At 40.4% G+C, this 25,975-nt stretch overlaps 1 protein-coding gene across 2 annotated transcripts in view; it reads right to left on the bottom strand.

The window, feature by feature from the left end:
- LOC133258050 (ATP-binding cassette sub-family C member 4-like) overlaps positions 1 to 25,975 on the bottom strand; it is a 334,436-nt gene that overhangs the window by 165,299 nt on the left and 143,162 nt on the right. The window contains exons 30-31 of one of the 2 annotated variants that reach the window (XM_061434386.1): positions 11,083 to 11,217; positions 4,794 to 6,640 (exon numbers count right to left, since the gene is read on the bottom strand). The exons of the other annotated variant lie outside the window; for it this stretch is intronic. Of the exons in view, the coding sequence (XP_061290370.1) occupies positions 6,614 to 6,640; positions 11,083 to 11,217 (162 nt within the window). The 3' untranslated portion in view covers positions 4,794 to 6,613. Of the gene's footprint in view, positions 1 to 4,793; positions 6,641 to 11,082; positions 11,218 to 25,975 lie in introns of those variants that run through there. 2 annotated transcript variants of the gene reach the window in all.

The following is a 25,975-nucleotide window of genomic DNA, read 5'->3' as shown; positions in this document are numbered from 1 at the left end:
GTGCTATTGCTGGGTCATATGGCAGTTCAGACACGACTGAGCGACTGAACTGAACTGAACTGATGGAAGTTCTATTTCCAGTTTTTTAAGGAATCTCCACACTGTTCTCCATAGTGGCTGTACTAGTTTGCATTCCCACCAACAGTGTAAGAGGGTTCCCATTTCTCCACACCCTCTCCAGTATTTATTGGTTATAGGCTTTTTGATGGCTTCCACTCTGATCACCATGAAATGATACCTCATTGTGGTTTTGATTTGAGTTTCTCTGATAATGAGTGATGTTGAACCTCTTTTCACTTGTTTGTTAGCCCTCTGTATGTCTTCTTTGGAGAAATGTCTGTTTAATTCTTTGGCCCACTTTTTGATTGGGTTGATGTTTTCTGGTATTGATGCATGAGCTGCTGGTATATTTTGGAGATTAATTCTTTGTCAGTTGCTTTCTTTGCTATTACTTTATCCCATTCTGAAGGCTGCCTTTTCACCTTGTGTATAGTTTCCTTTGTTGTGCAAAAGCTTTTAAGTTTAATTAGATCAAAATATGCCAGCAAATTTGGAAAACTCAGCAGTGGCCACAGGACTGGAAAAGGTCAGTTTTTCATTCCAATCCCAAAGAAAGGCAATGCCAAAGAATGCTCAAACTACCACACAATTGCACTCATCTCACACGCTAGTAAAGTAATGCTCAAAATTCTCCAAGCCAGGCTTCAGGAATATGTGAACTGTGAACTTCCAGATGTTCAAGCTGGTTTTAGAAAAGGAAGAGGAACCAGAGATCAAATTGCCAACATCCACTGGATCATTGAAAAAGCAAGAGAGTTCCAGAAAAACATCTATTTCTGCTTTATTGACTATGCCAAAGCCTTTGATTGTGTGGATCATAATAAACTGTGAACAATTCTGAAAGATATGGGAATACCAGACCACCTGACATGCCTCTTGAGAAACCTATATGCAGGTGAGGAAGCAACAGTTCGAACTGGACATGGAACAACAGACTGGTTCCAAATAGGAAAAGGAGTACATCAAGGCTGTATATTGTCACCCTGCTTATTTAACTTATATGCAGAGTACATCATGAGAAACGCTGGGCTGGAAGAAGCACAAGCTGGAATCAAGATTGCCAGGAGAAATATCAATAACCTCAGATATGCAGATGACACCACCATTATGGCAGAAAATGAAGAGGAACTAAAAAGCCTGTTGATGAAAGTGAAAGTGGAGAGTGAAAAAGTTGGCTTAAAGCTCAACATTCAGAAAATGAAGATCATGGCATCCGGTCCCATCACTTCATGGGAAATAGATGGGGAAACTGGAAACAGTGTCAGACTTTATTTTTGGGGGCTCCAAAATCACTGAAGATGGTGATTGCAGCCATGCAATTGAAAGACACTTACTCCTTGGAAGGAAAGTTATGACCAACCTAGATAGCATATTGAAAAACAGAGACATTACTTTGCCAACAAAAGTCCATCTAGTCAAGGCTATGGTTTTTCCAGTAGTCATGTATGGATGTGAGAGTTGGACTATGAAGAAAGCTGAGTGCCGAAGAATTGATGCTTTTGAACTGTGGTGTTGGAGAAGACTCTTGAGAGTCTCTCCTACTGTAAGGAGATCCAACCAGTCAATCCTAAAGGAATTCAGTCCTGAATATTCACTGAAAGGACTTATGTTGAAGCTGAAGCTCTAATATTTTGGCCACCTGATGGGAATAACTGACTCATTGGAGAAGATCCTGATGCTTGGAAAGATTGAAGGCAGGAGGAGAAGGGGATGACAGAGAATGAGATGGTTGGATGGCATCACCGACTCTATGGTCATGAGTTTGAGCAAGCTCTGGGAGTGGTGATGGACAGGGAAGCCTGGCGTGCTGCAGTCCATGGGGTCACAAAGAGTTGGACATGACTGAGTGACTAAACTGAACTGAAATTTGAACAGGAATTTAACTCTTTCTAAATTTTAAATGCTATTAATTACATTAATAATGTAATAGTATTTCCTTTTGAAAGCCAGTATGGCTTCATTTTAAACATAATTATGATGGTAAATAAGAAGGCAGTACTGGAGAGGGTAGTACTGATTAATAACTAATCACATATCCAACATTGTTCAAAAGCAGTGTTTCTCAGCTGTCTGGAATCACATATCAGTTTTACTTAATTTTACATTTTCAGCCCATTGCAACTTAGTCAGTGATCCACTGTGCATGGCTAGTATGCACCTCCCCCTTCAAGTGCAACACTCACATTGGTCTCTGGGCTGTTCAGGATCACATCCATCCTAAGTGTGGATGTCATGGCAGTAGCTGATGGCTCTGAGTTTCTAGCTTTCTTGAGTTTCCTGTACTTACTTCCAACCTAGTTACAAACAGTTCATGGACTGGCACTAGTGCACAGTCCACACTGTGAGGATCACTGTCACAGTTAATCTTTGCAGAAGCCCTCTGTGAATCATACTATCCCCACCTCAACTTTCAGACAAAGACACTGAAGCACAGTGGACTCCCCAACCTTAAGAGCCCATGGTAAACAGGAGCAGAATTTGTATCCAAACCCAGTCAGCAATGCCCAGAATTTGTCCCTAAAGGGTGGCCCCAGAGCTTGTGCTCCTCCCTGGAGGCTTATGTCATTTTAACTACATGTGGAGGAAGAACAGTCTGATTTAGGCCATCAGATGAGGCCCTCCTCAAATACACATTCTACAGTCTACAAACCTCATTCATCCACACTGATCTTGCTCTCCTCTCCTGGTGGTTAGGAATCACCAAGGTCAGTGATTCCACCTTGTGTCTCTGGATGCTCTTGGTCCATCCATCATCCCAACCAAAGAACTCCAAGAGCAGGAATTATATCCATCTTCCAAATGAAGAAGCTGAGAATCAGAGGTTAAGATACTTGCCTAAGTATGTAACTAAGACTACACGGCTGTAGGGTGTCCATAGTCCATTTTGTCAAGGATGGTGCCAGTTTATTTCCCTGGCAGTCTGGCTGGTTACTGCTTTCCTTTCATTTTCAAGTATCCCATTCTGTGCAGTACATTCTTTGGACACCCACACTGCTGGTGAGAGCAGAGAAAGACCTAACAGGCAGATCAGTGTGACTGACTCCAAAATGAGGGTTTTCTGTTATCCCAGGCTACTTCTTAGAATTCCACAATTACAAAGTTGATAAGGAAGGTTTGTTCTCAGTCATCATTTATTCATTCAGCAAACATTTACTGAGCTTCCCCTATGTGACAAACACTGTGCTGAATGATTAAATTAAAAAGTGAATAGAGCAGTTTCAAGTTTTTTTTTATCACTTGGTTTAGTGAGAAAACAGACCATATGGATAAAGAAAGCTGAGTGCAGAAGACTTGATGCTTTTGAACTGTGGTGTTGGAGAAGACTCTTGAGATTCCCTTGGACTGCAAGGAGATCCAACTAGTCCATTCTGAAGGAGATCAGTCCTGGGTGTTCATTGGAAGGATGAATGTTGAAGCTGAAACTCCAATATTTTGGCCACCTGATGCGAAGAGCTGACTTGTTGGAAAAGACCCTGATGCTGGGTAAGATTGAGGGCAGGAGGAGAAGGGGACGACAGAGGATGAGATGGTTGGATGGCATCAACTGACTCAATGGACATGGGTTTGGGTGGACTCCGGGATTTGGTGATGGATAGGGAGGCCTGGCGTGCTGTGGTTCATGGGGCTGCAGAGTCGGACACGACTGAGCGAATGAACTGAACTGAGACCATATGAATACTCATAGTCAGTGCAGGCTACATAGTTTACATAACCTGTGTAAAATGGAAAGAACAGGCCCCTTATTTTAAAATCACCACACTGATGACAATAGGACACTAACCAAGTACAGTTCAGTTTAACAAATGAGAGGTGCTCAGGGTATTACAGAAATATGAGTTACTTAGGATGATGATGGAGAAGGCAATGGCACCCCACTCCAGTACTTTTGCCTGGAAAATCCTATGGATGGAGAAGCCTGGTAGGCTGCAGTCCATGGGGTCGCTAAGAGTCAGATACGACTGAGTGACTTGACTTTCACTTTTCACTTTTCACTTTCATGCATTGGAGAAGGAAATGGCAACCCACTCCAGTGTTCTTGCTTGGAGAATCCCAGGGGCGGGGGAGCCTTGTGGGCTGCCATCTATGGAGTCACACAGAGTCGGACACGACTGAAGTGACTTAGCAGTAGCAGGATGATGACGGATCTAAAGGTGACTTCCTAGAAGAGGTGACGACTGGGCTGACCCTAGAAAATGAGATTTCTCCCCTTCATGGACCTTCTCCTCTATTTTTTAAACCAGAGGGTACTGAGGAGAATCACTAACTCATCATTTTGACTTACACCTCAGTCATCAAGAGTTTCCCCCACAGTACATCTTTATCACCTACCTCTGGAGCTGTGACACAGGATGTGGGGGGACATGGAGATGTGCTGTTCAGACCTCCCTTCAAGCACTCATTGCCCAGCTGCTGAAGGTGCTGCCAGTGGGCAACCTTAAACTACCAGGCTGCATGCAATGATCCTTCCAGGTGGAGGTATAAAGACAGGCCATTGGATGTGTCAGGACAACCCTGAAGGGCCATCTTCACTCCAGATGCCCCATGGGATAAGCTAAGGTCATCCAGCCAGTGATCCAGCTTGATCTTTCCTTCTGCCCTATCCCGTTTCTTCCCTCCTGATTCCACAGTGTTGATTCCAAGGGCAGCCCTGATAAACATCCCTAAACTAATTCACTAAACTCAATTGGAGTCTGCATTCTAGAGAACCAGCCTGCAACATGTATCAGAAAACATTCCAGTACTCAGGGAGGACTTTTATTTGAAAATTACTGGTTACACATGAACATTTTAAAACCCCCAAATAAAATACAAAATGGTGGAAAGAAGGACTTTTTGTGTGAATATCATTACCTTTGGTTTAAAATCTACAACCAAAAGGAAATTAAGTTATATATTAATAAAAGAAAACTATTACATTTAAATACATGAAAGTGCCATTTTATATAAAAGGCTGAATGTTAGCAGTTCCACATGTTCAATCTAATAGAAAAAAAGCCATTAGCATTTGAAATTTAGAGAACATTATACTTATGAATAACTCATGGATAAAATATATAACTAATGCATTAAATTAGGAATTAGATAATACATAATACTTTGGCTAGTGATTGGTGGTAAGTATCAAAACTTGTAGGTTGTAGCTAAAGTGGATTACAGAAAAATTGTCAGCTTTATATACTTATGTTAGAAAAATAATGATATTATTAATCTGTTTCCCATTTAAGAACTTAGAGGAAAAAAATCTCAAAATTAAGGAAAAGTTGAAAGAATGATATGATGAACTAGAAAGAAAAACAGAATATCAATCAAGCAATAATCTGATTCTTTGAAAATACGGAAAAGTTATACAGGATTATTCATAAAAAATGAGAAGCCTCAAAGAAAACTAAAAGGCCAAAAGAACACAGAGATGATGCAGAGATTAAACATGTAAGATATTGTGAATAAATGTATGCCAATCAAGCTCAAAACTCACAGGAAAAAGATCTACTTCTACAAAAGTGAAACTTACCAAAATGACTCTGCAGAAATAAAACACTGAAGAGGAAGCACATAATTACCGAAACTTACCCAGACAATGATGGCTGTACAACACTGTGAGGGTGATTAATGCTAAATCGTGTGATTAAAATTGGTTATATGACAAATTTTATGTTATATATATTTTACCACAATTTTTTTAATGTAAAAAAATAAAATCCTCTATCTAGAAGACAGTCTAGATAACATGTCTGTCTTTCATTAGGAAATCCCCTAGAGGGGTTCCTACTTTGATAAGGCATATTTTCTCTTCCTTCTCTTTTAGAGGGCTTCCCCAATGACTCAGCGGTAAAGAATCTGCCGGCAATGCAGGGGACACAGACAAATGTACAATATTGCCCTTCTGTATTTTAACCATGTATTTTTTGTAGGGTGACATTTCTCTCTTCTATACTGTCACTTAAACTACATGTACTGTATGTTTTTCCTATTGCTTTTCTCTGTAGTATTTTAACCAGAGGTCTTTGAGTGGAAAATGGAAAATAGTTCTGTTAAAGGAAGTGGTGACACAAAACAGCAACTTCACACAATCTTCAAGAATCTGTAATATAATTAGAAAGTAATATGTAATTCTGGGAACAGTAAAAAAAAAAAAAAATTGTGAGAACTTTGTCTCAAATCTTAGAAAATAAGTTTGGCTCCAGAGTCTCTCAAGACACAAAACCTGGGAGACACCTTTTATTGGTGGCCTGCACCTCTGATTTGGATAAAAAAGAAAATAGTATAACACATAAATAAACACAATAAATCCTTTTGTAAGAGCTTGAAATCACTGAGTGAAGTTGGAGAAAAATTATAGATTAATATCTTATAATATGTCAATATCTGTTGCTGGTGTAAAAAAAAAGAACATAATTTACTCAGTGCAGAAACCAATTGGAACAATGTCTTTGGAATAGATGTGAACTCATGGTAGAATCACAGAGTAGACCCAAAAGTTGTGAAGGCGGAGTGTTGTCCATTGGCCATTCATAATATTCATAATCACATGGTCACTGTGAGTGATATCTGGTTATTCGCTTTCAGAGTGCACCTGAGGCTGGGGGTAGGGGAGACAAAAACAACACGTTTATGCGTTTTAAAGTCCTTCTTCTAAGAAAACACATTCATAGGCCCACTGGTTCATGTGAAGCAAATCATATCACTACTAGAGGCACAATAGGAAAAACCAGGGGTGTATTTATTCTATGGAGGAAGAAGCCACATTAAAACCTTCACTGGGGCTGGACATAATGCCAAACAACCTGTAGATACACTTGAGTTCTGATCATTCTGATTCACAAATATGTTTTTAAGACTAGAGTAAATTGATAAGTAAAATCATTTTACTAACTCAAAACCTAGAAATTAAAAACAAGGTAACAAAGAGGCTGGGAAATCTATTAATAGTACCTGACCAAGGGTTTCTCATTTTCACATATAAAATGAGCACAACAAATTTGGATGTTAATATCAGGGTGTAATCCCTATATTTTATAAACTCTGATGACAAGCATCAAAAATAAGGAGTAGGAAATGAAGAACACATAATACTATGTTCTTGCCTGGAGAATCCCATGGACAAAGGAGCCTGGTGGGCTACAGTCCATGGGGTCACAAAGAGTTGGACACGACTAAGTGACTAATACACACACACGTAGTCATTAAAAAGGATGAGATAACCATATGCATTGATATAATCTGAGATATAACATTAAGTGAAAAAAAGAGAAAGAACAGCTATCATTTGTGCTTAGAAACAGGAAGTTTCTTCCTGATACACAGAACATCTCAACAGAACAGTCAACAGTGGTGCTGGGACTCCACCTTGTAGAGGAGCTGTGTGACGATAGGAGTGGATAGTGATTTACTTTTTGTTCATAAATTTTAAAAAAGTATTTTTAAAAGTTTTTAAATTTTGTAGCATTAGATAAGATATATGTTTTAAAATCTATTATTATAAATACATTTTAATTGTTTAGAGCAGTGGTCCCCAACCTTTTTGGCACCAGGGACCCAGTTTCTGGAAGACACTTTTTCCACAGACCGGGCAAGAGGAGGGTCAGGTGTAAAGTGAGCAATGGGAGCAGCAGCTGAAGCTTTGCTCCTTTGCACACCACTCACCTCCTGCCATGTAGCCCAGTCCCTAACAGCCCATGGGCCATACCAGTCTGGCCAGGAGTTGGGGACCCCTGATTTAAAGTCTCTAAAGCTACTTAGAACTATGGGTGTACTTTTTATTACTGGAAGGCAAGTCTTCTGTCTACAGCCTTTAAAAAAATGATCCCACTTTTATACTGTAAAACGCTCTATATTCTCAAAGCTCTTAAGCATCTGCTCTCTCATCTGATCCCTGTGATAAGTGTGAAGAAGCCAGCAGGGCTGTAATCCTGCCCTACACACAGGTGAGGACCTGAGGCTCAGAGGCCCTGGGGGACACAAGCCCACGTGGATGCTAAGTGCCTCCTCCATCTATTCAAATGGGTCCAGGCTCCCAGAGCTTGGATATGAGGATTTTATAGTTACACACTGGGAACAAATAAACTTCAGAAAACCTCAACCAGCTCTGCTTCATCACAGAACAGAATGGATGACAGGCATTCATTCTTTGAGCTGAACTGTGTCCCCTCCAACTTTACATGTTGAAGTCCTAAATACCACAGTACCTCAGAATGTGACTGTTTGGAGACAGCATCTTTAAAGAGGCAATAAAGTTAAAATGAAGTCATACAGGTGGGTCTTAATCTAACAGACTGGAGCTAGATTAAGAAGAGGAGACCAGACACAGGCTTACACAGAGGGAAGAGCATGTGAGACACAGAGGGAAGACCGCCTCTCCAAGCCAAGGAGAGAGACCTCAAAGGAAACCAACCCTACCGACACCTTGACCTCAGACTTCCAGCCTCTAGGGCTGTGAGGAAATAAGTTTCCATTGTTTAAGTCACCTGCTCTGTGGTCTTTGTATGGCAGCCCTATCAAACTAATGCCCCCTCCAGCTTTATGTATCTAAAAAGTACTTTCTCTGCTATTTCATCGATCAGGGTCAATCAGACAGTGATAAACTCGCCTGAACTATTTGTTCAAGAAAATGTGATGTGGAAGCACCTTCTCCCAGATTTTCTTTTCAGATGAATGAATTCTGTTCTATCAGTGAAACCTTGTGACTGAGGCTAATGCTCCCGGTGTTACAGCTCTGAACAATACATTGATACCTAATGCTTGCACATTCAAAAAACTGATAATCCTCCTAAGAGGATGCAGAGTATGCAGAAATAATGTCAAGATGGGATGAGAATCAAGAATTGCGTTTGTTTCTGTAGAGGTGACCTGAGCCTGTGGCAGGACTGAAATCTAAGAGTGAGGTTCTGTCACCCTGTGAACTTGAGTGATTGCCTCCACCTTGGCTGCCACGTGAAAGGAGCAGTGTTCTCAGACTCGGCACAGAACACAGAAACCAGGACTGCACTCAGCCTCCCCAGAAATTCCCCCTCTGTCTCCCTGGACCAGCTCAGTGACCTTGGGTGAGCCCTGGACCAATCTCTTCATCCATGACATGGGATAATAAAGGGCAGTCATGAGGATTAAGTGAAATCATACATGCAAGAACTGTGTAAAATAAATGATAAAGAACTATACAAATGTAACTTACCATTAATATTGTTAGAGTAGGGGCAGGATTACTAGACCAGGAATCACAAGATTTCTAATTCTATGACCTATGTCTGCTTCTGTACATGTCATATGTGACACTTGATTTAAAACATATACTTAAAGAACAGATTTCTAACTCTGTGTCTGCTGCAAACTAGCTTAACACCAGTTCTATACATGGGACCACATTCCTTCTAAGAGGACTTAGTTTCCTCACCTGTAAAATGAGAATGTTGAATGCTATTATCTTATCTGAAAATATCTAAAATTCTGAGATCAGTTTCTCATTACTCAATGTCTAGCTCATACATAAGGATGATATAGTTTTTCAATGAACACTTTGACACATAGGTGGGGACACCTCTCTTTGATGTGTAATGCCTAAGTTCTAAAGAACAAAAGGGTTTTAAAAGTCCTGACTGTTTTGGGGCTAGGTTATATGGGGAATCACAAATGATTATCTGGTCTCAGGATGGAAACTCTGACTGGGAGACACTCTAGTGGATGAAAGCACTCTGTGACTTTTGGGCACAAAAATTACAGAGCTCCACGTTCATCTTCTTAAAATTTGTATACAGTACAGTACCGACAAAAAGCTATCTCCTACCCTATGAACAGTGGAAGGTACTGCTGTGCATTTCCTCATTTCTAAGGAGGATTGAGATGAAACAGTGACAGAGGGAAATTAGACCACATTTTAGATACATTTTTCATACAGAAATACTGTTAGATGCTGGGGCATGTTTTTTTTTTTTTTTTTAACAGGCATTTTAAATATTACACAAGTAATTTTATTCTACTTACAAGTGAAAATCTGGGAAATGCATATATGAAGAAGGTAAAATGCATCCATAATTTAATAACCAGAGAAACAGTTTCAATGGGGAAGCCTCATCACATACAGCTGGAAACCTCACCCCACCTCGAACCACGCATCTCAAGTGGCGAGAACACCACACCTTCCCTCCCTCCCTCCCTCTATTTTCCCATCAGTTTCAATCCCACCTTGTTCCAGAATGAATTACAGGCAGCTGCAAGACAATCGCTAAATCCCTCAAACTAGACCTCAGTTGTCACATCTGTACAAGACACTACCACCTCACCATTGTTAGAAAGACACCACGTGAGTGAAGGTCACTCATCGAGGGCCTTCCTGACACCATGTACAGTGATTACTGCTTTAACACACCTCATGTTCAAGCACCATCCAGAGTACAGTGTTGAGGTATTGTAAATTCCTGATTTTTCCTGATGACAATCTACCTTCTTCAGGAAGTTAGAGGGAGCATGGGTGGGGAGGGGGTAACTGGATAAAATTGTAAACAACAAAGAATTAGGGATTAACTGACAGTATCATGTAGGAGTTTTCTTTACAGGTTAGAAACAGAAGCAACTTATACCTTCCCTGGTTAATCTTCCTAGACTCAAAGTATTCCAAAATTTTTTCCTTAAACTCTCAAATTTCATGGATATTCCTTGACAGCACTCGCATAACAAATATGCTGAGCAGCAGTCAGAATGAAACATAAAGGGTCTGCAAAACGAGAGTGTTCCATGCTTTAAGGGAATCTGAACCTAGGGTCCAAGTGTGTGGTGAGTCCTACCTCAAATCTGTCTGTTAGGCACAGGTGTACGTGCACAGAAGTGCACACTCATCCTACACCCCATCCCCACCACTGCTGCAGATTCTCAGCAGACCTGCCTTCAACCTGCCACACGCTGTTAAGACCCAGTCATGAAGCTTAGTCTCTGAAGGTTTATGACTGAAAAGGGCACAGAGACCCCTGATGGAGATTCCGAAGAGCGAATCTGGAAACAAACTTCAATTACAACACCCTGCAGCAGGCTCACCTGTTTTGCCCTTTCAATGAGGACAGTGGCCTCCACCTCACCCAGTTGCTGCACCATCTTGTAAAGCAGGCTGTCTCTATTTTGCAGCAAATCATATGGCTCATCATATTCTACCTCGTTCCCTGAATCCAAAACCTGTTAATCAGCAGAAAGAAACCAATTAGCACCAGTGTTCCACAGTATCATGTTGTGTGTGTGTGTGTGTTAAGTCATTTTAGTTGTGTCCAGCTCTTTGCGACCCAATGGACTATACCCTGCTAGGCTCCTCTGTCCATGGAATTCCCCAGGCAAGAATACTGGAGTGGGCTGTCATTTCCTTCTCCAAGGGATCTTGCTAACCCAGGGATTGAACCCATGTTTCTTATGAACCTCCTGAATTGGCAGGTGGGTTCTTTACTATGAGCACCAAATGTTTCACAGTAACGTAACTCGGACAATTATTTCAGAAATGGGCAGGACAGGGAGAAGAGAGAATCTATCTGGGTGGTAGGCCTGCTGGTGTTTAAATGGTTTGATTACCCTGTTTTACTAGACAGACAAAGGTCTAATGTGATCTTTTATTATTATAAGGTTATAGGAAAGGAAGAAAATGGAAGTTTTACACTACGATTATTGACACTCAATAGGCTGAAGCATCTAATATTCTGCCCAGGGCATTTGGGGTTGTTATCATTAGTCAGTGCTTTTAGCTCTCAGACTCTGAGCTCTGAGGGATATTTATAGAGATACACAGAGTTGGAAAATATCTTGATTCAAGAAAATCAAAGTCAATTTATCTAAAATGTAGGTTGATGTCATGCAAACCAGATGGCAGTGACCTGACAGCAAATTGTCAATTTGGTTTGACAGAATCTGATCAATATTTGGGGAAAAAAGGGTGCTTCTAGAATTTTTTCAGGGTTCTGGATTATTGTCAGCTGCTAAGAATCTTTTATATGAGAGGTTAAGATACTTATTAAAGTTGGCTGAGGTTGTATTTTATTATTCTGAGAGTGAAAGGCTGGCAAAAGGAGCTGCTACATAGCAGCATTAGTAGAACTGCTCTGCACACACACACACAAATCTCTAGAAATCCAATTCTCTCCTTGGATAAGATCAAAGAAGCAATTAAGAAATTGAGCTTGTAATTCTAGAGATCATGGCCCACATAGCACATGGAGGCAGCCCAATCTAAATTACCTAGGACCTGAATCTGTTTTCACAAATTATCTTTCTGTTTCTTTTTCTTTTTTTCTTAAGCTGCCTTCCTTTCACTCCTTTTATTATCATTAAAAGGTCTGCTGGGCTTTCCAGGTAGCTCAGCTGATAAGTAACTCACCTGCAATGCAGGAGACCCCTGTTCAATTCCTGGGTTGGGAAGTTCCCCTGGAGAAGGGATAGGGTATGCACTCCAGTGTTCTTGGGCTTCCCTGGTGGCTCAGACCGTATAGAATCCACCTGCAGTGTGGGAGACCTGGGTTTGATCCCTGGGTTGGGAAGAGCCCTTGGACAAGGGGATGGCAACCCACTCTAGTGTTCTTGCCTGGAGAATCCCCATGGACAAAGGAGCCTGGCCGGCTGCAGTCCATTGGGTCACAAAGAGTCGGACACTTGAGTGACTAAGCACAATAGGTCTGTGCTTACTGACTAAGCACGATGAAGTGAAGTGGAAGTGAAAGTTGCTCAGTTATGTCTGACTCTTTGCAACCCCAGGGACTATACGGTCCAAGGAATTCTCCAGCCAGAATACTGGACTAAGCACAATATGTCTGCTAATTGGAAATTGAAAAAGAGAAGAAGGGGCTCTTAACTCCCTCTTTCTACTTATTAGTGACTTTGGTTAATGATTTTTTTTTTTTTTGGTGGGGGAGGAGGGAGTGTCTAAAACAATATGCTTATATGATATAACTATAAAAACAGTTCTGATGTTAAATAGTATTTCATTCTTCATTTAGAGTAAATGTATCTTAAGAGAAAATGCTGAAACTCTATAAGCAAGACATAGGTTGTTTTTCCACATAAAAGTATTACAGTTAATTTCATTCTTTGTATTTAATTAAAAATAGTTATTAAGTCTCATGAAGTCTAGTCTCCAGTTAATCTTTTGTTTACTTCTGTGGACCACTGCTAAGATCAGCTCTCAAAAGAGCCCAGGAATAAAAGAATCTGTATCATCCACATAATAATTTATATCTTCTGTAACTTGGCCAACTTAGATGCTCTGATTGTATAATTTTACTTAAGTATGACAGGATAGAACGAAACTACTCATTCTGATGCCAAGGAAGAAAAAGCACGATTTTAAAACACAGGTATGCAAACACCTATGATCAATTAATCTATGAAAGAGTAATCAAGAATATACAATGGATAAGACAGTTTCCATGGTAAATAGTACTAGGAAAGCTGGACACCTACATGCAAATAAATGAAATTAGAACACACTAATCTTTTTGTATATGTACAACCATACAAAATAAACCATATACAAAAATAAACTCAAAATGGTTTAAAGACCTAATATAAGACTGGGTATTATAGAACTAGAGGAAAACACAGGCAGAACACTCTTTGACATGAATCACAACATATTTTCTTAGATCAGTTTCCCAAAGCAAAAGAAAAGAAGCAAAAGTAAACAAATGGGACCTAATCAAACTCAAAGCTTTTGAACAGCAGAGAAGACCACCAACAAAATGAAAAGAGAACACCAAATGAATGGGATAAAATATTTACAAATGATGCAACCAACAGGGGGTTAATATCTAAAATATACAAACACCTCCTATAACTCAATATCAAAAAACCAATAACCCAATCAAAAAATGGACAGAAGACCTAAATAGACATTTCTTCAAAGAAAACATACAGATGACCAACAGGAGAAGATGCTGCACATCACTAATTATCAGAGAAATGTTAATCAGTCAAAATGAGGTACCACCTCACATGGATCAGAATGGCCATCATTAAAGAGTCTACACATAACAAATGTTGAAAAGTGTGTGGATAAAAAGTATAACTTGGTGCAGCCACAATGGAAAACAGTATGGAGATTTCAGATAAAAATGAAAATAAAGCTACCATACAATCTAACAATCTTACCACTGAGCATGTATCAAGAAAAGACAAAAAGATATATACACCCTAATTCAAAAGATACATACACCCCGACATTCATAACAGCATCACTTACAATAGCCAAAATATGGAAACAACCTAAGTGCCCATCAACAGATGACTGGTTTAAGAAAATGTGATACAACAAACCAACACATGTGCGTGCACACGTATGTGCAGTGGAATATCCCTCATATCACAATAAATGATGAAATATTGCCATTTGTACCAACATGGGTAAACCTAGAGAATATCATACTAAGTGAAATAAATCAGACAGAGAAAGACAAATATGATATCATTTATATGTGGAACATAAAAAATAATACAAATGAATCTACATATAAAACAAAAGCAGACTCACAGACACAGAAAATAAACTTATGGTTACTAAAGAGGAAAGGAGGGGTATAAAAATTAGGACTATGAGATCAACAGATACAAACTACTATAAATGAAACAGATAAGCAAAATGGGCTTAATGTATAACACAGGGAAGTATGTCCAATATACTGTAATTACCTATAATGGAAAATATTCTGAAAAAATATATACGTATTTAGGTGAATCATTTTGCTATACATCTGAAACTAACAAAATACTGTCAATCAACTATATTTTATGTTTACAAACAGGAGTAACACATAGCCAAAACACACTTGAGGAACACTTAAGTAAATTTTCATTAATTTATGAATTGATTCAGCAAACATTTATTGTACATTTATGTGCACTAATGGTATTTGGCTGGATGCTGTGGAAAATGAAAACACACATAAGCCACAGACCCTGCCCCTAGGGAGCCTGTACTGAGAGAAGAGAGAGAAGAAAACCTCAAGTGTGTATCATGCAGGTAAAAAAGCATAACAAGGAGGGTTTAGTAACAGAAGAGATGACTTCTGGTCAGAGGTTCTGAGCTTCAAGGAGGAGAGAGGGCAATGAACTAGGCCTTGAAGAAAGGACAGGTGTGAAACGCAGAAACAAAGGTGGGTGGGTGGACAGTGGTCATTCCAGACACATGGACTATCATGGGCCATGTGGACAGGAGATGAGCCTGGCAGCTCCTTGAGGGCAGGGTGATGCAGTTTTCCTTGTTCACTGCTGCATCTCAGGGCCCTGGCATTATACAAGATAAGCAACAGGCACACAGTAGATGACAGTTTAAAATTAGATACAAATGAAACTAAATTCAGGGTGTGACTGGGTGATAAACCAATGGTGTGATCTGTCAAAACTACAGGGTGAGATCAAGGGGAAGATAAGTTTAGCTGGCATGGGGAACAGCTAAGGCAGGGCATACAGGGATGACAGGATGAGGGATGTAGACCTGGAGGACCACCTGCCTCATGTGGATGGCTGTGGACAAGAGGGAGAGTGAGAGGGGAAAATGAGGGAAGGTCAAACCAGGGCTCAGGATGGAGGCTTCAAACTCATTTATGTCAAATACTGGAAAAAAACAAAGAAGAAAAGAGATAGTGAAGGGTGGGGGGAGTTGAGAGGAGCAGGACTGCAGTGCAGCCACAGATATTCCAGGGAGCTGCCCTACACATAAAAATTAAATGCAGCCACTGCAAGATAATATGGTTTGTTTTCATTGGCAGGATGCCATCAGTGACAATGGTGTGGCTTCAGGGAGAGGTGGGGGCATAAGAGGCTGGAGGAAAAGCCTAGAAAGGAAGAGATGCCAGAAAGGGTTTTCAATATGCTGACAAACATTAAAGGGAGATCCCATTAGGGACAAATAGAGTAGGGAGGTGAAGATCTGAGTATTAGACCTCTGTTTTTGGCTGCCAGGTGACACAGGAACAATTATCCAATTTGGATCCAACTTGGAATTTGGGTCCCTAATTAAATGGGTTCTTGTGATTTTCTCAGAGACTGGACACTATGGCAGGTATTAAACTCAAATTCTTGTCTTCGGTCTTGAAATAAGAAGTCATTCTTCTTGCCCATGGAATGATGAAAGCTGCAGCATGGTCACCTCCATAATTGCTCTCCCAAATCTGCTGCTTTTGTATGTAAGCACCCCCTAATAAAGTATTTCTTTTCCTGTGTTGTGCTCTCTACTTTCACATTAGTTATCTTTTCTCTAAAAAGTTTAATGAAAATACTTGGCATGTTTTTGAACGAGGTTTCTCTTCTAAAATGTTGTAACTATATCCATGTAGGCTTATGAAAGAAAAAAATCCATGAAGGTAAAAAACAGGATTAAAGTAAAATGCTAGTTAGGTATAACCTGTTTTTGTGCTTTTCAGGTGGGTATATTACAACAGTTTCTGGTTTTGATGTCTCTGGGAAAAATTATACTTAGAAGAGGCTTGAGTTGAGGAAAAGAGGTAAAGAATATGCACAATATTGTTTACAAATAGAAGAGGTAGAATTTGAGATTCCTGGTCCTGGTTTTTGTCCTGTGTCATTCATTTTCAAAGAAAAACTACAGACAGTGAAAATGTTGACCACAGACAACAACCCTGTTAGGGTAAGTGCAGATTTTCATATGCCCCTTTGCTCATGCTTCTAGGGAGAATACAGGTCATATGAAGGCTGGAGTGTGAGAGATGGGAGGGGACAACTGTGCTATTGGCTGAAGAGAAAACAGGTCATAAGCACCCAGCAAATCCTAAAACAAGAAGAATTCACCTTTTAATGCAGAGACAGTGGTGAGTCTTACGAGAAAGAGGATTTCTAATTTATCTGTCTTATGGAGCAAATAAGGATGATTAAATCAGTTGTCATTATGACTCCATTATGTTTCAGTTCAGTTCAGTTCACTCAGTCGTGTCTGACTCTTTGCGACCCCATGAATTGCAGCACTCCAGGCCCTCCCTGTCCATCACCAATCTCGGAGTTCACTCAGACTCATGTCCATTGAGTCAGTGACACCATCCAGCCATCTCATCCTCTGTCATCCCCTTCTCCTCCTGCCCCCAATCCCTCCCAACATCAGAGTCTTTTCCAATGAGTCAACTGTTTGCATGAGGTGGCCAAAGTACTGGAGTTTCAGCTTTAGCATCATTCCTTCCAAAGAACACCCAGGACCGATCTCCTTTAGAATGGACTAGTTGGATCTCCTTGCAGTCCAAGGGACTCTCAAGAGTCTTCTCCAACACCACAGTTCAAAAGCATCAATTCTTCGGCGCTCAGCTTTATTCACAGTCCAACTCTCACACCCATACATGACCACTGGAAAAACCAAAGCCTTGACTAGATGGAACTTTGTTGGCAAAGCAATGTCTCTGCTTTTGAATATGCTATCTAGATTGGTCATAACTTTCCTTCCAAGGAGTAAACATCTTTTCATTTCATAGCTGCAATCACCATCTGCAGTTATTTTGGAGCCCCCAAAAATAAAGTCTGACACTGTTTCACTGTTTCCCCATCTATTTCACATGAAGTGATGGGACCAGATGCCATGATCTTCGTTTTCTGAATGTTGAGCTTTAAGCCAACTTTTTCACTTTCCTCTTTCACTTTCATCAACAGGCTTTTTAGTTCCTCTTCACTTTCTGCCATAAGGGTAGTGTCATCTGCATATCTGAGGTTATTGATATTTCTCCCGGCAATCTTGATTCCAGCTTGTACTTCCTCCAGTCCAGCATTTCTCATGATGTACTCTGCATAGAAGTTAAATAAGCAGGGTGACAATATACAGCCTTGACATACTCCTTTTCCTATTTGGAACCAGTCTGTTGTTCCATGTCCAGTTCTAACTGTTGCTGACCTACATATAGGTTTCTCAAGAGGCAGGTCAGTGTGTTTAATAAAATTAAAAAATGAGAGAACATCTTTGTAAAATAGAATTCTGAAACACGAATGGTGCTTAATGAGCCAAAGCTGGGTAAATCCCTTTGAAGTGTCAACAAATAAATAAAGCTATTAACTAAGCCAGTTGGTTGCCAACAAGTCTTTTGCTTAATTTACTTACAGTAAATAAAACCATTTCAAATAGCTGAGAAAAGAAGAGAAGAAAAGGCAAAGGAGAAAAGGAAAGTTATACCCATCTGAATGCAGAGTTTGAAATAACAGCAAGGAGAAATAAGAAAGCCTTCCTCAGTGATCAATGCAAAGAAATAGAGGAAAACAACAGAATGGGAGAGACTAGAGATCTCTTCAAGAAAATTAGAGACACCAAGGGAACATTTCCTGCAAAGATGGACACAATAAAGGACAAAAATGTATGGAACTAACAGAAGCAGAAGATATTAAGAAGAGGTGGCAAGAATACACAGAACTGTACCAAAAAAAGATCTTCATGATCCAGATAACCACAATGGTGTGGTCATCCACCTAGAGCCAGACATCCTGGAGTGTGAAGTCAAGTTGACCTTAAGAAGTATCGCTACAAACAAAGCTAGTGAGGTGATGGAATTCCAGCTGAGCTATTTCAAATCCTGAAAGATGATGCTGTGAAAGTGCTGCACTCAGTATGCCAGCAGATTTGGAAAACTCAGCAGTGGCCACAGGACTGGAAAAGCTCAGTTTTCATTCCAATCCCAAAGAAAGGCAAGGCCAGAGAATACTCAAACTACCACACAATGTACTCATTTCACACACTATCAAGGTAATGCTCAAAATCCTTCAAGCGAGGCTTCAATAGCATGTGAACCAAGAACTTCCAAATATAAAAGCTGGATTTAGAAAAGGCAGAGGAACCAGAGCTCAAATTTCCAACATCCATTGGATCATAGAAAAAGCAAGAGAATTCTAGAAAAAAACATCTACTTCTGCTTCATTGATTTCGCTAAAGCCTTTGACCCTGTGGATCACAACAAACTGTTGAAAGTTCTTCAAGAGATGGGAATACCAGACCACCTTATGTGCCTCCTGAGAATCCTGTATGCAGGATAACAAGCAACAGTTACAACTGGATATGAAACAACAGACTGGTTCAAAATTGGAAAAGGCATATATCATGGCTGTATACTGCTGAGTACAACATGTGAAAAATCAGGCTGGATGAAGCACAAGCTGGAATCAAGATTGCTTGGAGAAATATCAACTTCAGATATTCAGATAATGCCACTCTTATGGCAGAAAGCAAAGAGGACCTAAAGAGCTTCTTGATGAAGGCAAAAGAGGAGAGTGAAACAGCTGGCTTAAAACTCAACATTCATAGTGGTTTTGATTTGCATTTCTCTGATAATGAGTGATGTTGAGCATATTTTCATGTGTTTGTTAGCCATCTGTATGTCTTCTTTGGAGAAATGTCTATTTAGTTGTTTGGCCCATTTTTTGATTGGGTCATTTATTTATCTGGAATTGAGCTGCAGGAGTTGCTTGTATATTTTTGAGATTAACTCTTTGTCAGTTGCTTCATTTGCTATTATTTTCTCCCATTCTGAAGGTTGTCTTTTCACCTTGCTTATAGTTTCTTTTGTTGTGCAGAACCTTTTAAGTTTTATTAGGTCCCATTTGTTTATTTTTGCTTTTATTTCCAATATTCTGGGAGGTGGGTCATAGAGGATCCTGCTGTGATGTATGTCAGAGAGTGTTTTGCCTATGTTCTCCTCTAGGAGTTTTATAGTTTCTGGTCTTACGTTTAGATCTTTAATCCATTCTGAGTTTATTTTTGTGTATGGTGTTAGACAGTGTTCTAGTTTCATTCTTTTATAAGTGGTTGACTAGTTTTCCCAGCACCACTTGTTAAAGAGATTGTCTTTAATCCATTGTATATTCTTGCCTCCTTTGTCAAAGATAAGGTGTCCATATGTGCATGGACTTATCTCTGGGCTTTCTATTTTGTTCCATTGATCTATATTTCTGTCTCTGTGCCAGTGCCATACTGTCTTGATGACTGTGGCTTTGTAGTAGAGCCTGAAGTCAGGCAGGTTGATTCCTCCAGTTCCATTTTTCTTTCTCAAGATTGCTTTGGTTATTCAAGGTTTTTTGTTTTTCCATACAAATTGTGAAATTATTTGTTCTAGCTCTGTGAAGAATACCGTTGGTAGCTTGCCGGTCAGAATGGCTGCGATCCAAAAGTCTACAAGCAATAAATGCTGGAGAGGGTGTGGAGAGAAGGGAACCCTCTTACACTGTTGGTGGGAATGCAAACTAGTACAGCCACTATGGTGAACAGAGTGGAGATTCCTTAAAAAACTGGAAATAGAACTGCCTTATGATCCAGCAATCCCACTGCTGGGCATACACACCGAGGAAATCAGAATTTAAAGAGACATGTGTACCCCAATGTTCATCGCAGCACTGTTTATAATAGCCAAGACATGGAAGCAACCTAGATGTCCATCAGCAGATGAATGGATAAGAAAGCTGTGGTACATATACACAATGGAGTATTACTCAGCCATTAAAAAAAATACATTTGAATCAGTTCTAATGAGGTGAATGAAACTCGAGCCTATTATACAGAGTGAAGTAAGCCAGAGAGAAAAACACCAATACAGTATACTAACGCATATATATGGAATTTAGAAAGATGGTAACGATAACCCTGTATACGAGACAGCAAAAGAGACACTGATGTATAGAACAGTCTTTTGGACTCTGTGGGAGAGGGAGAGGGTGGGATGATTTGGGAGAATGGCATTGAAACATGTATAATATCATATATGAAACGAGTCGCCAGTCCAGGTTCCATGCAGGATACAGGATGCTTGGGGCTGGTGCACTGGGACGACCCAGAGGGATGGTATAGGGAGGGAGGAGGGAGGAGGGTTCAGGATGGGGAACACATGTATACCTGTGGTGGGTTCATTTTGATATATGGCAAAACCAATACAATATTGTAAAGTTAAAAAAAAAAAAAAAAGAACTAAAAGGATAAAAAAAAAAAAAAAGACAACAACTCAAAATTCAAAAACTAAGATCATGGCGTCTTGTCCCATCACTTCATGGCAAATAGATGGGAAGACATGAAACAGAGAGATTTTATTTTCTTGGGCTTCAAAATCACTGCAGAGGGTGATTGCAGTGATTAATTAAATTTAATTAAAATTAAAAGACCCTTGCTCCTTGGAAGAAAACCTATGACAAACCTAGACAGTGTATTAAAAAACAGACAGTAATTTGCTGACAAAGATCCATATAATTAAAGGTATGGTTTTCCAGTGGTCATGAATGGATGTGAGAGTTGGACCATAAAGAAGACTGAGTGTTGAAGAACTGTAGTTTTGGAGAAGACTCTTGAAAATCCCTTGGGCTGCAAGGCGATCAAACCAGTCAACCGTAAAGGAAATCAACCCTGAATATTCATTGGAAGGACTGATGCTGAAGCTAAAATGCCAATACTTTGGCTACCTGATGTGAAGAGCCAACTCATTAGAAAAGACTCTGATGCTGGCAAAGATTGGAGGCTGGAGGAGAAGGGGACAACAGAGGATGAGATGGCTGGATGACATCACTGACTCAATGGACATGAGTTTGAGCAAATTCTAGGAGATGATGAAGGACAAAGAAGCCTGGTGTGCTGCAGTACATAGGGTCGCTGGGAGTTGGACGTGACTGAGCAACTGAACAAGAACAAAACAAAACCATACCCTCTGTCTTTGTGCAGATATATTCACCAGTGCAACAAATTGTACTTGTTACAAGAAATGGTAACCCATTCCAGTATTCTTGCCTGGAGAATCCCCATGGCCAGCGGAACCTGGTGGGCTACAATCTATGAGGTGGCACAAAAGTCAGATACAACTTAGCAACTAAACAACAAGATCTTCAACACCTATAACCACACGACTTCATGGTGACAACCCTGTCGGTTATTCCCTTCCTCGGTATCAGCCCCTCCCTCAGGCTGGAGTGTCAGGTTTTGCAGCAGGTTGACTCGTCTCATGTCCACATTAAAGCTTTCAGAACAGTCACCTGTTTTCCTGAAAGGAAAGAGGTACAGGGATCCTTTGGAGATATTGGGGGTTCAGTTCCAGAACACCAGAATGTAGTGAATATCACAATAAAGTCAGTTATACAATATTTCTGGTTTCCAAGGGTGTATAGAAGTTATGTTTAGACTACACTGTAGCCTAGTGAGTATGCAGTAGCATTATGCTTGAGAAAACAAGGTACAGACCTTAATTTAAAAAATAATTCATTGCTCATGGGCATACCCATGGGTGATTCTTGTTGATGTCTGACAGAAAACAACAAAATTCTGCAAAGCAATTATCCTTTAATTAAAAGAATAAATTAAGCAAAATAATAATTTATTGCTAAAAATTACTAACCATCATTGGAGACTTTGGCAAGTAACATTAAAAATCACTGATCACAGATCACCATAACAAATGTAATGATAGTGAAAAAGTTTGACATATTGTGAGAATTACCAAAAGGTGACACAGACACGGAGTAAGAAAATGCTGTAGTCCCCTAAGGTCTAATCCTGCTGTTCCTACAAGAAGAGTCAGCAACCACAACCATTTTGGACCAAGATATAAATAAGTGGCTGAGTTTACATCTCCTGGCGGGACCTCCCTGTGACATCACTGATGACCTTAATCAGGCACCCTTAAACTGAAGGTCTCCCAACATAGGAGTGGGAAGGGCAGCTCCACAGTGAAGGACATCACGGAAAACAAGTCCAGTCATTGCAAAGGTGACAGGCTCCAAAGAGACCCCTCACGTTTCTCTTCTCTCTCCATCTTCCCCATTCACCCAGATGCTCAGTCTCCACACCTAGACACCAGCATCGACTCCTCTCTCTCCCCTCAGGTCCCACATTCAATTCATCACTTGGCTCCTCTTCCTTATCTCCCCCAAATCCAACCATCTCACCATTTCCACTGCAGACACCTTAGTCTCAGCCACCAGCAGTCAAGAGAGGGCACAACTGCAAGAGAGAGGGAAAGCTGCATTTGGAGAATTGAAGACCATCAATGTGGTCTTAGCTGTAAAGGAAGGAGGGTGCAGAGTGGGACAAAACTAGAAAGGTGGGGAGGGGCCGGGCTGTAAACTGCTTTGTTAAAAGATGTTAAAGATTTGTACACTGATCAACTGAGAAAAATTTGAGGTTACAGAAATTTACCAGGAGATTGGCTTCCCTGGTGGCTCAGATGGTAAAGAATCTTCCTAAAATGTGGGAGAACCGGGTTCAGTCTCTGGGTTGGGAAGATCCCATGGAGTAGGCAATGGCAACCCACTCAGTATTCTTGCCTGGAAAATCCCATGGACAGAGGAGCCTGGCGAGGTACAGTTCATAGGGTTGCAAAGAGTGGGACGTGACTGAGCAAGTAACACACATGAGTAAGTAAAGCATTAAATAAATTCAACATACTTTGATAACAGCAACAGAACTGATTGGTTCAAGGGATACAGACGTTTACATCTGTGAATCAGGTGCTAAGGGATAAGACTGAGAACTGACTAGCAAACATGCTTTCCAAATTCTGTCCTTCCTCACTGTTTCCCTAACCAATCACACATCCCAAGGTGACAGTATTTCTAAGAATTAGATAATAAAAATGATCTGCTACTATTAATGCTGGAATACCAAAAACCAAAAATAAAGCTGCAGGATGCATTTAGGAACAAAGAATTTATTTGAACAAACCCCTAAGTGAGCTAGAGATCAAGCCATCTTTCTGCTGCTGCCTCTAAAACCTGACAAAGGGCTGGAAACAGTTAAATTTATAGCATCATTTATTTATTATGGAAGAAAGATGTTTGGGGGACAGTCTTCAAAATATACAGTGTTAAGAGGTAAGAACAACAAAGCAACAGGAAAAAGTAGAAATGAAAGGCTACTTTGCCAATTAGCATTCAAGAACACAAAATGAGGATCTAAGAATGCTGCTGCTGCTAAATCGATTCAGTCGTGTCTGACTCTGTGCGACCCCACAGATGGCAGCCCACCAGGCTCCCTCGTCCCTGGGATTCTCCAGGCAAGAACACTGGAGTGGGTTGCCGTTTCCTTCTCCAATGCATGAAAGTGAAAAGTGAAAGTGAAGTCGCTCAGTCCTGTCTAAGAATACCAGGTGCTAAAAAAATACTTCTGGAATTTGAGTTACTGTCCTGTAGTCTTGGAATTTAACGCAGTCCCTCTTGAAAGTTTGCAGGTGGAGTCAGCTTCCTACTGAGCTGCTCTAGTCCAGACAACTGGCTACACTGCTGGAGCCTAGAGCATCCCTTTAGTTGGGGATGCCCCACTCCTGTTGTCGGACTCCTTGGAGCTCACTCCTGTGCATGTCCAGCTCAGTGAGTGAGGCTACAGGCGCTGCTTCAATGCTGACAGCCTGATATCTACTCAGTGTCCCCATTGATGATCCATCTGACAATGCACGTGAAGTAAGGAGAGGGGGTGACATTCCAGAAACTGTCTAAGAAGTCAAAAGAGACAGTTCCATTATCATAAGATGTAAGGAAGTTTGGATGTTACTGTTTATTATTGATTATTACCTATTTTTTTGTGGGCCATCAAAATACGTAAATATATCTTGCATTCTTTTGGACTGACTTCCCTTGTGGCTCAGACAGTAAAGAATCTGTCTGCAATGCAGAAGACCTGGGTTCAATCCTTGAGTGGGGAAGATTCCCTGCAGAAGGGAATGGCTACCCACTCCAGTATTCTTGCTTGGAGAATCCCATGGACAGAGGAGCCTGGCAGGCTACAGTCCATGGGGTCACAAAGAGTCGGACTTGACTGAGTGAAAAACACATTCTTTTGGGATTATATGCAGCCAAAGGTTTTCCTTTGAGCCATGGTTTCTATATCATTTTGTAAAGCCACATTCTAACATTTACTGAACTCAGCAAGCAGCAGAGGGAAACAACAAAGGGAATATGAAAAGAGATAAGGAATAGAGGGAGGAAGGAAAAGAAGATAAAGAAGGAAATATTAAATTACCGAGAGGAAAGAGCCAATCAAATCTGGAGGGAAGATACTAGACAGGTGTCCAGAGACCAAAGCTTGGAGCCTACCGCACGTGCAGTGCCTCGATCTACTGTGCAAGAGGCTTGTAGGTTGTTTATCTACAGACTCTCAGCCTTGATTTGCCTTCCTTTCTAAACTCTCACCTGTGATGCACAGGTTGGATCTCTGCAAGTCACATTTCAGAGGCTCTTTGGCAAGCTGGCCTTTTGTAGGTTCTGCCAGTAAGTGGGCACTATAGGGAGACTGACAGTGGAACAGAGCTAATGTTCTATCTGATTTGGCTGTTCCTGCAGTGTCACCTCAGCAGTGGGGCCTGACTTCAGCTCCGAGCTTCTATTAGCACATGGAGAAAGAGCTTCATCCTGCCTCTTCAGCACATATGACCAGCAACTGGGCCTCTCCTTGGAGGTCTGAGCACCAACTATAGGGCCTCTCTTCTGAGTTCTTAGGTCTGAATATCTGTCCTAGGACATGGTAGCTGCTTCCTAAAATCATGACCCCAGTGTTTCCTTTCATTTTTCTAGCCTCCAATTCTTATGTAGCAAATTTCCTATATTAAATCCTTTCAGCTGAAATACTATTTTTCTCACGAGGCCCTTTCTTCTCATGGACTCCCTTCTGACAGCAAGAGCTGAAAAATTCTGCAACCTTAGCCAACAACCTCCTGGCAATCTAAATGAAAGGTTAATTTTTTGATTAAGGGAATTAAAAAATACTGAAACAACTGTGACACAGTAAAGATGAATGTGTTCTAGCCTCTTGAAACATGAAGCTATAATTTGGGTTTGGAATATTTTCATGGCTGGATGTCTTAAAAAATAACAATTCAAATATAAGACTATTATATAAAATATAAGGTTATTGGATATATTATTTAATAGCACATTTTGAAGTTCATTACTCGAGTTATTTTCAGGAATGAGAAGAGAAACCAAGAGAAAATTAAATTACTGGAGGTTTCTATCAAGTTTT

Source organism: Bos javanicus, chromosome 12, assembly GCF_032452875.1.
Source record: "Bos javanicus breed banteng chromosome 12, ARS-OSU_banteng_1.0, whole genome shotgun sequence".
Classification (NCBI taxonomy): domain Eukaryota; kingdom Metazoa; phylum Chordata; class Mammalia; order Artiodactyla; family Bovidae; genus Bos; species Bos javanicus.
The sequence above is the reverse complement of the archived record's forward strand: the minus strand, read 5'-3'. Positions and strand labels throughout refer to the sequence as shown.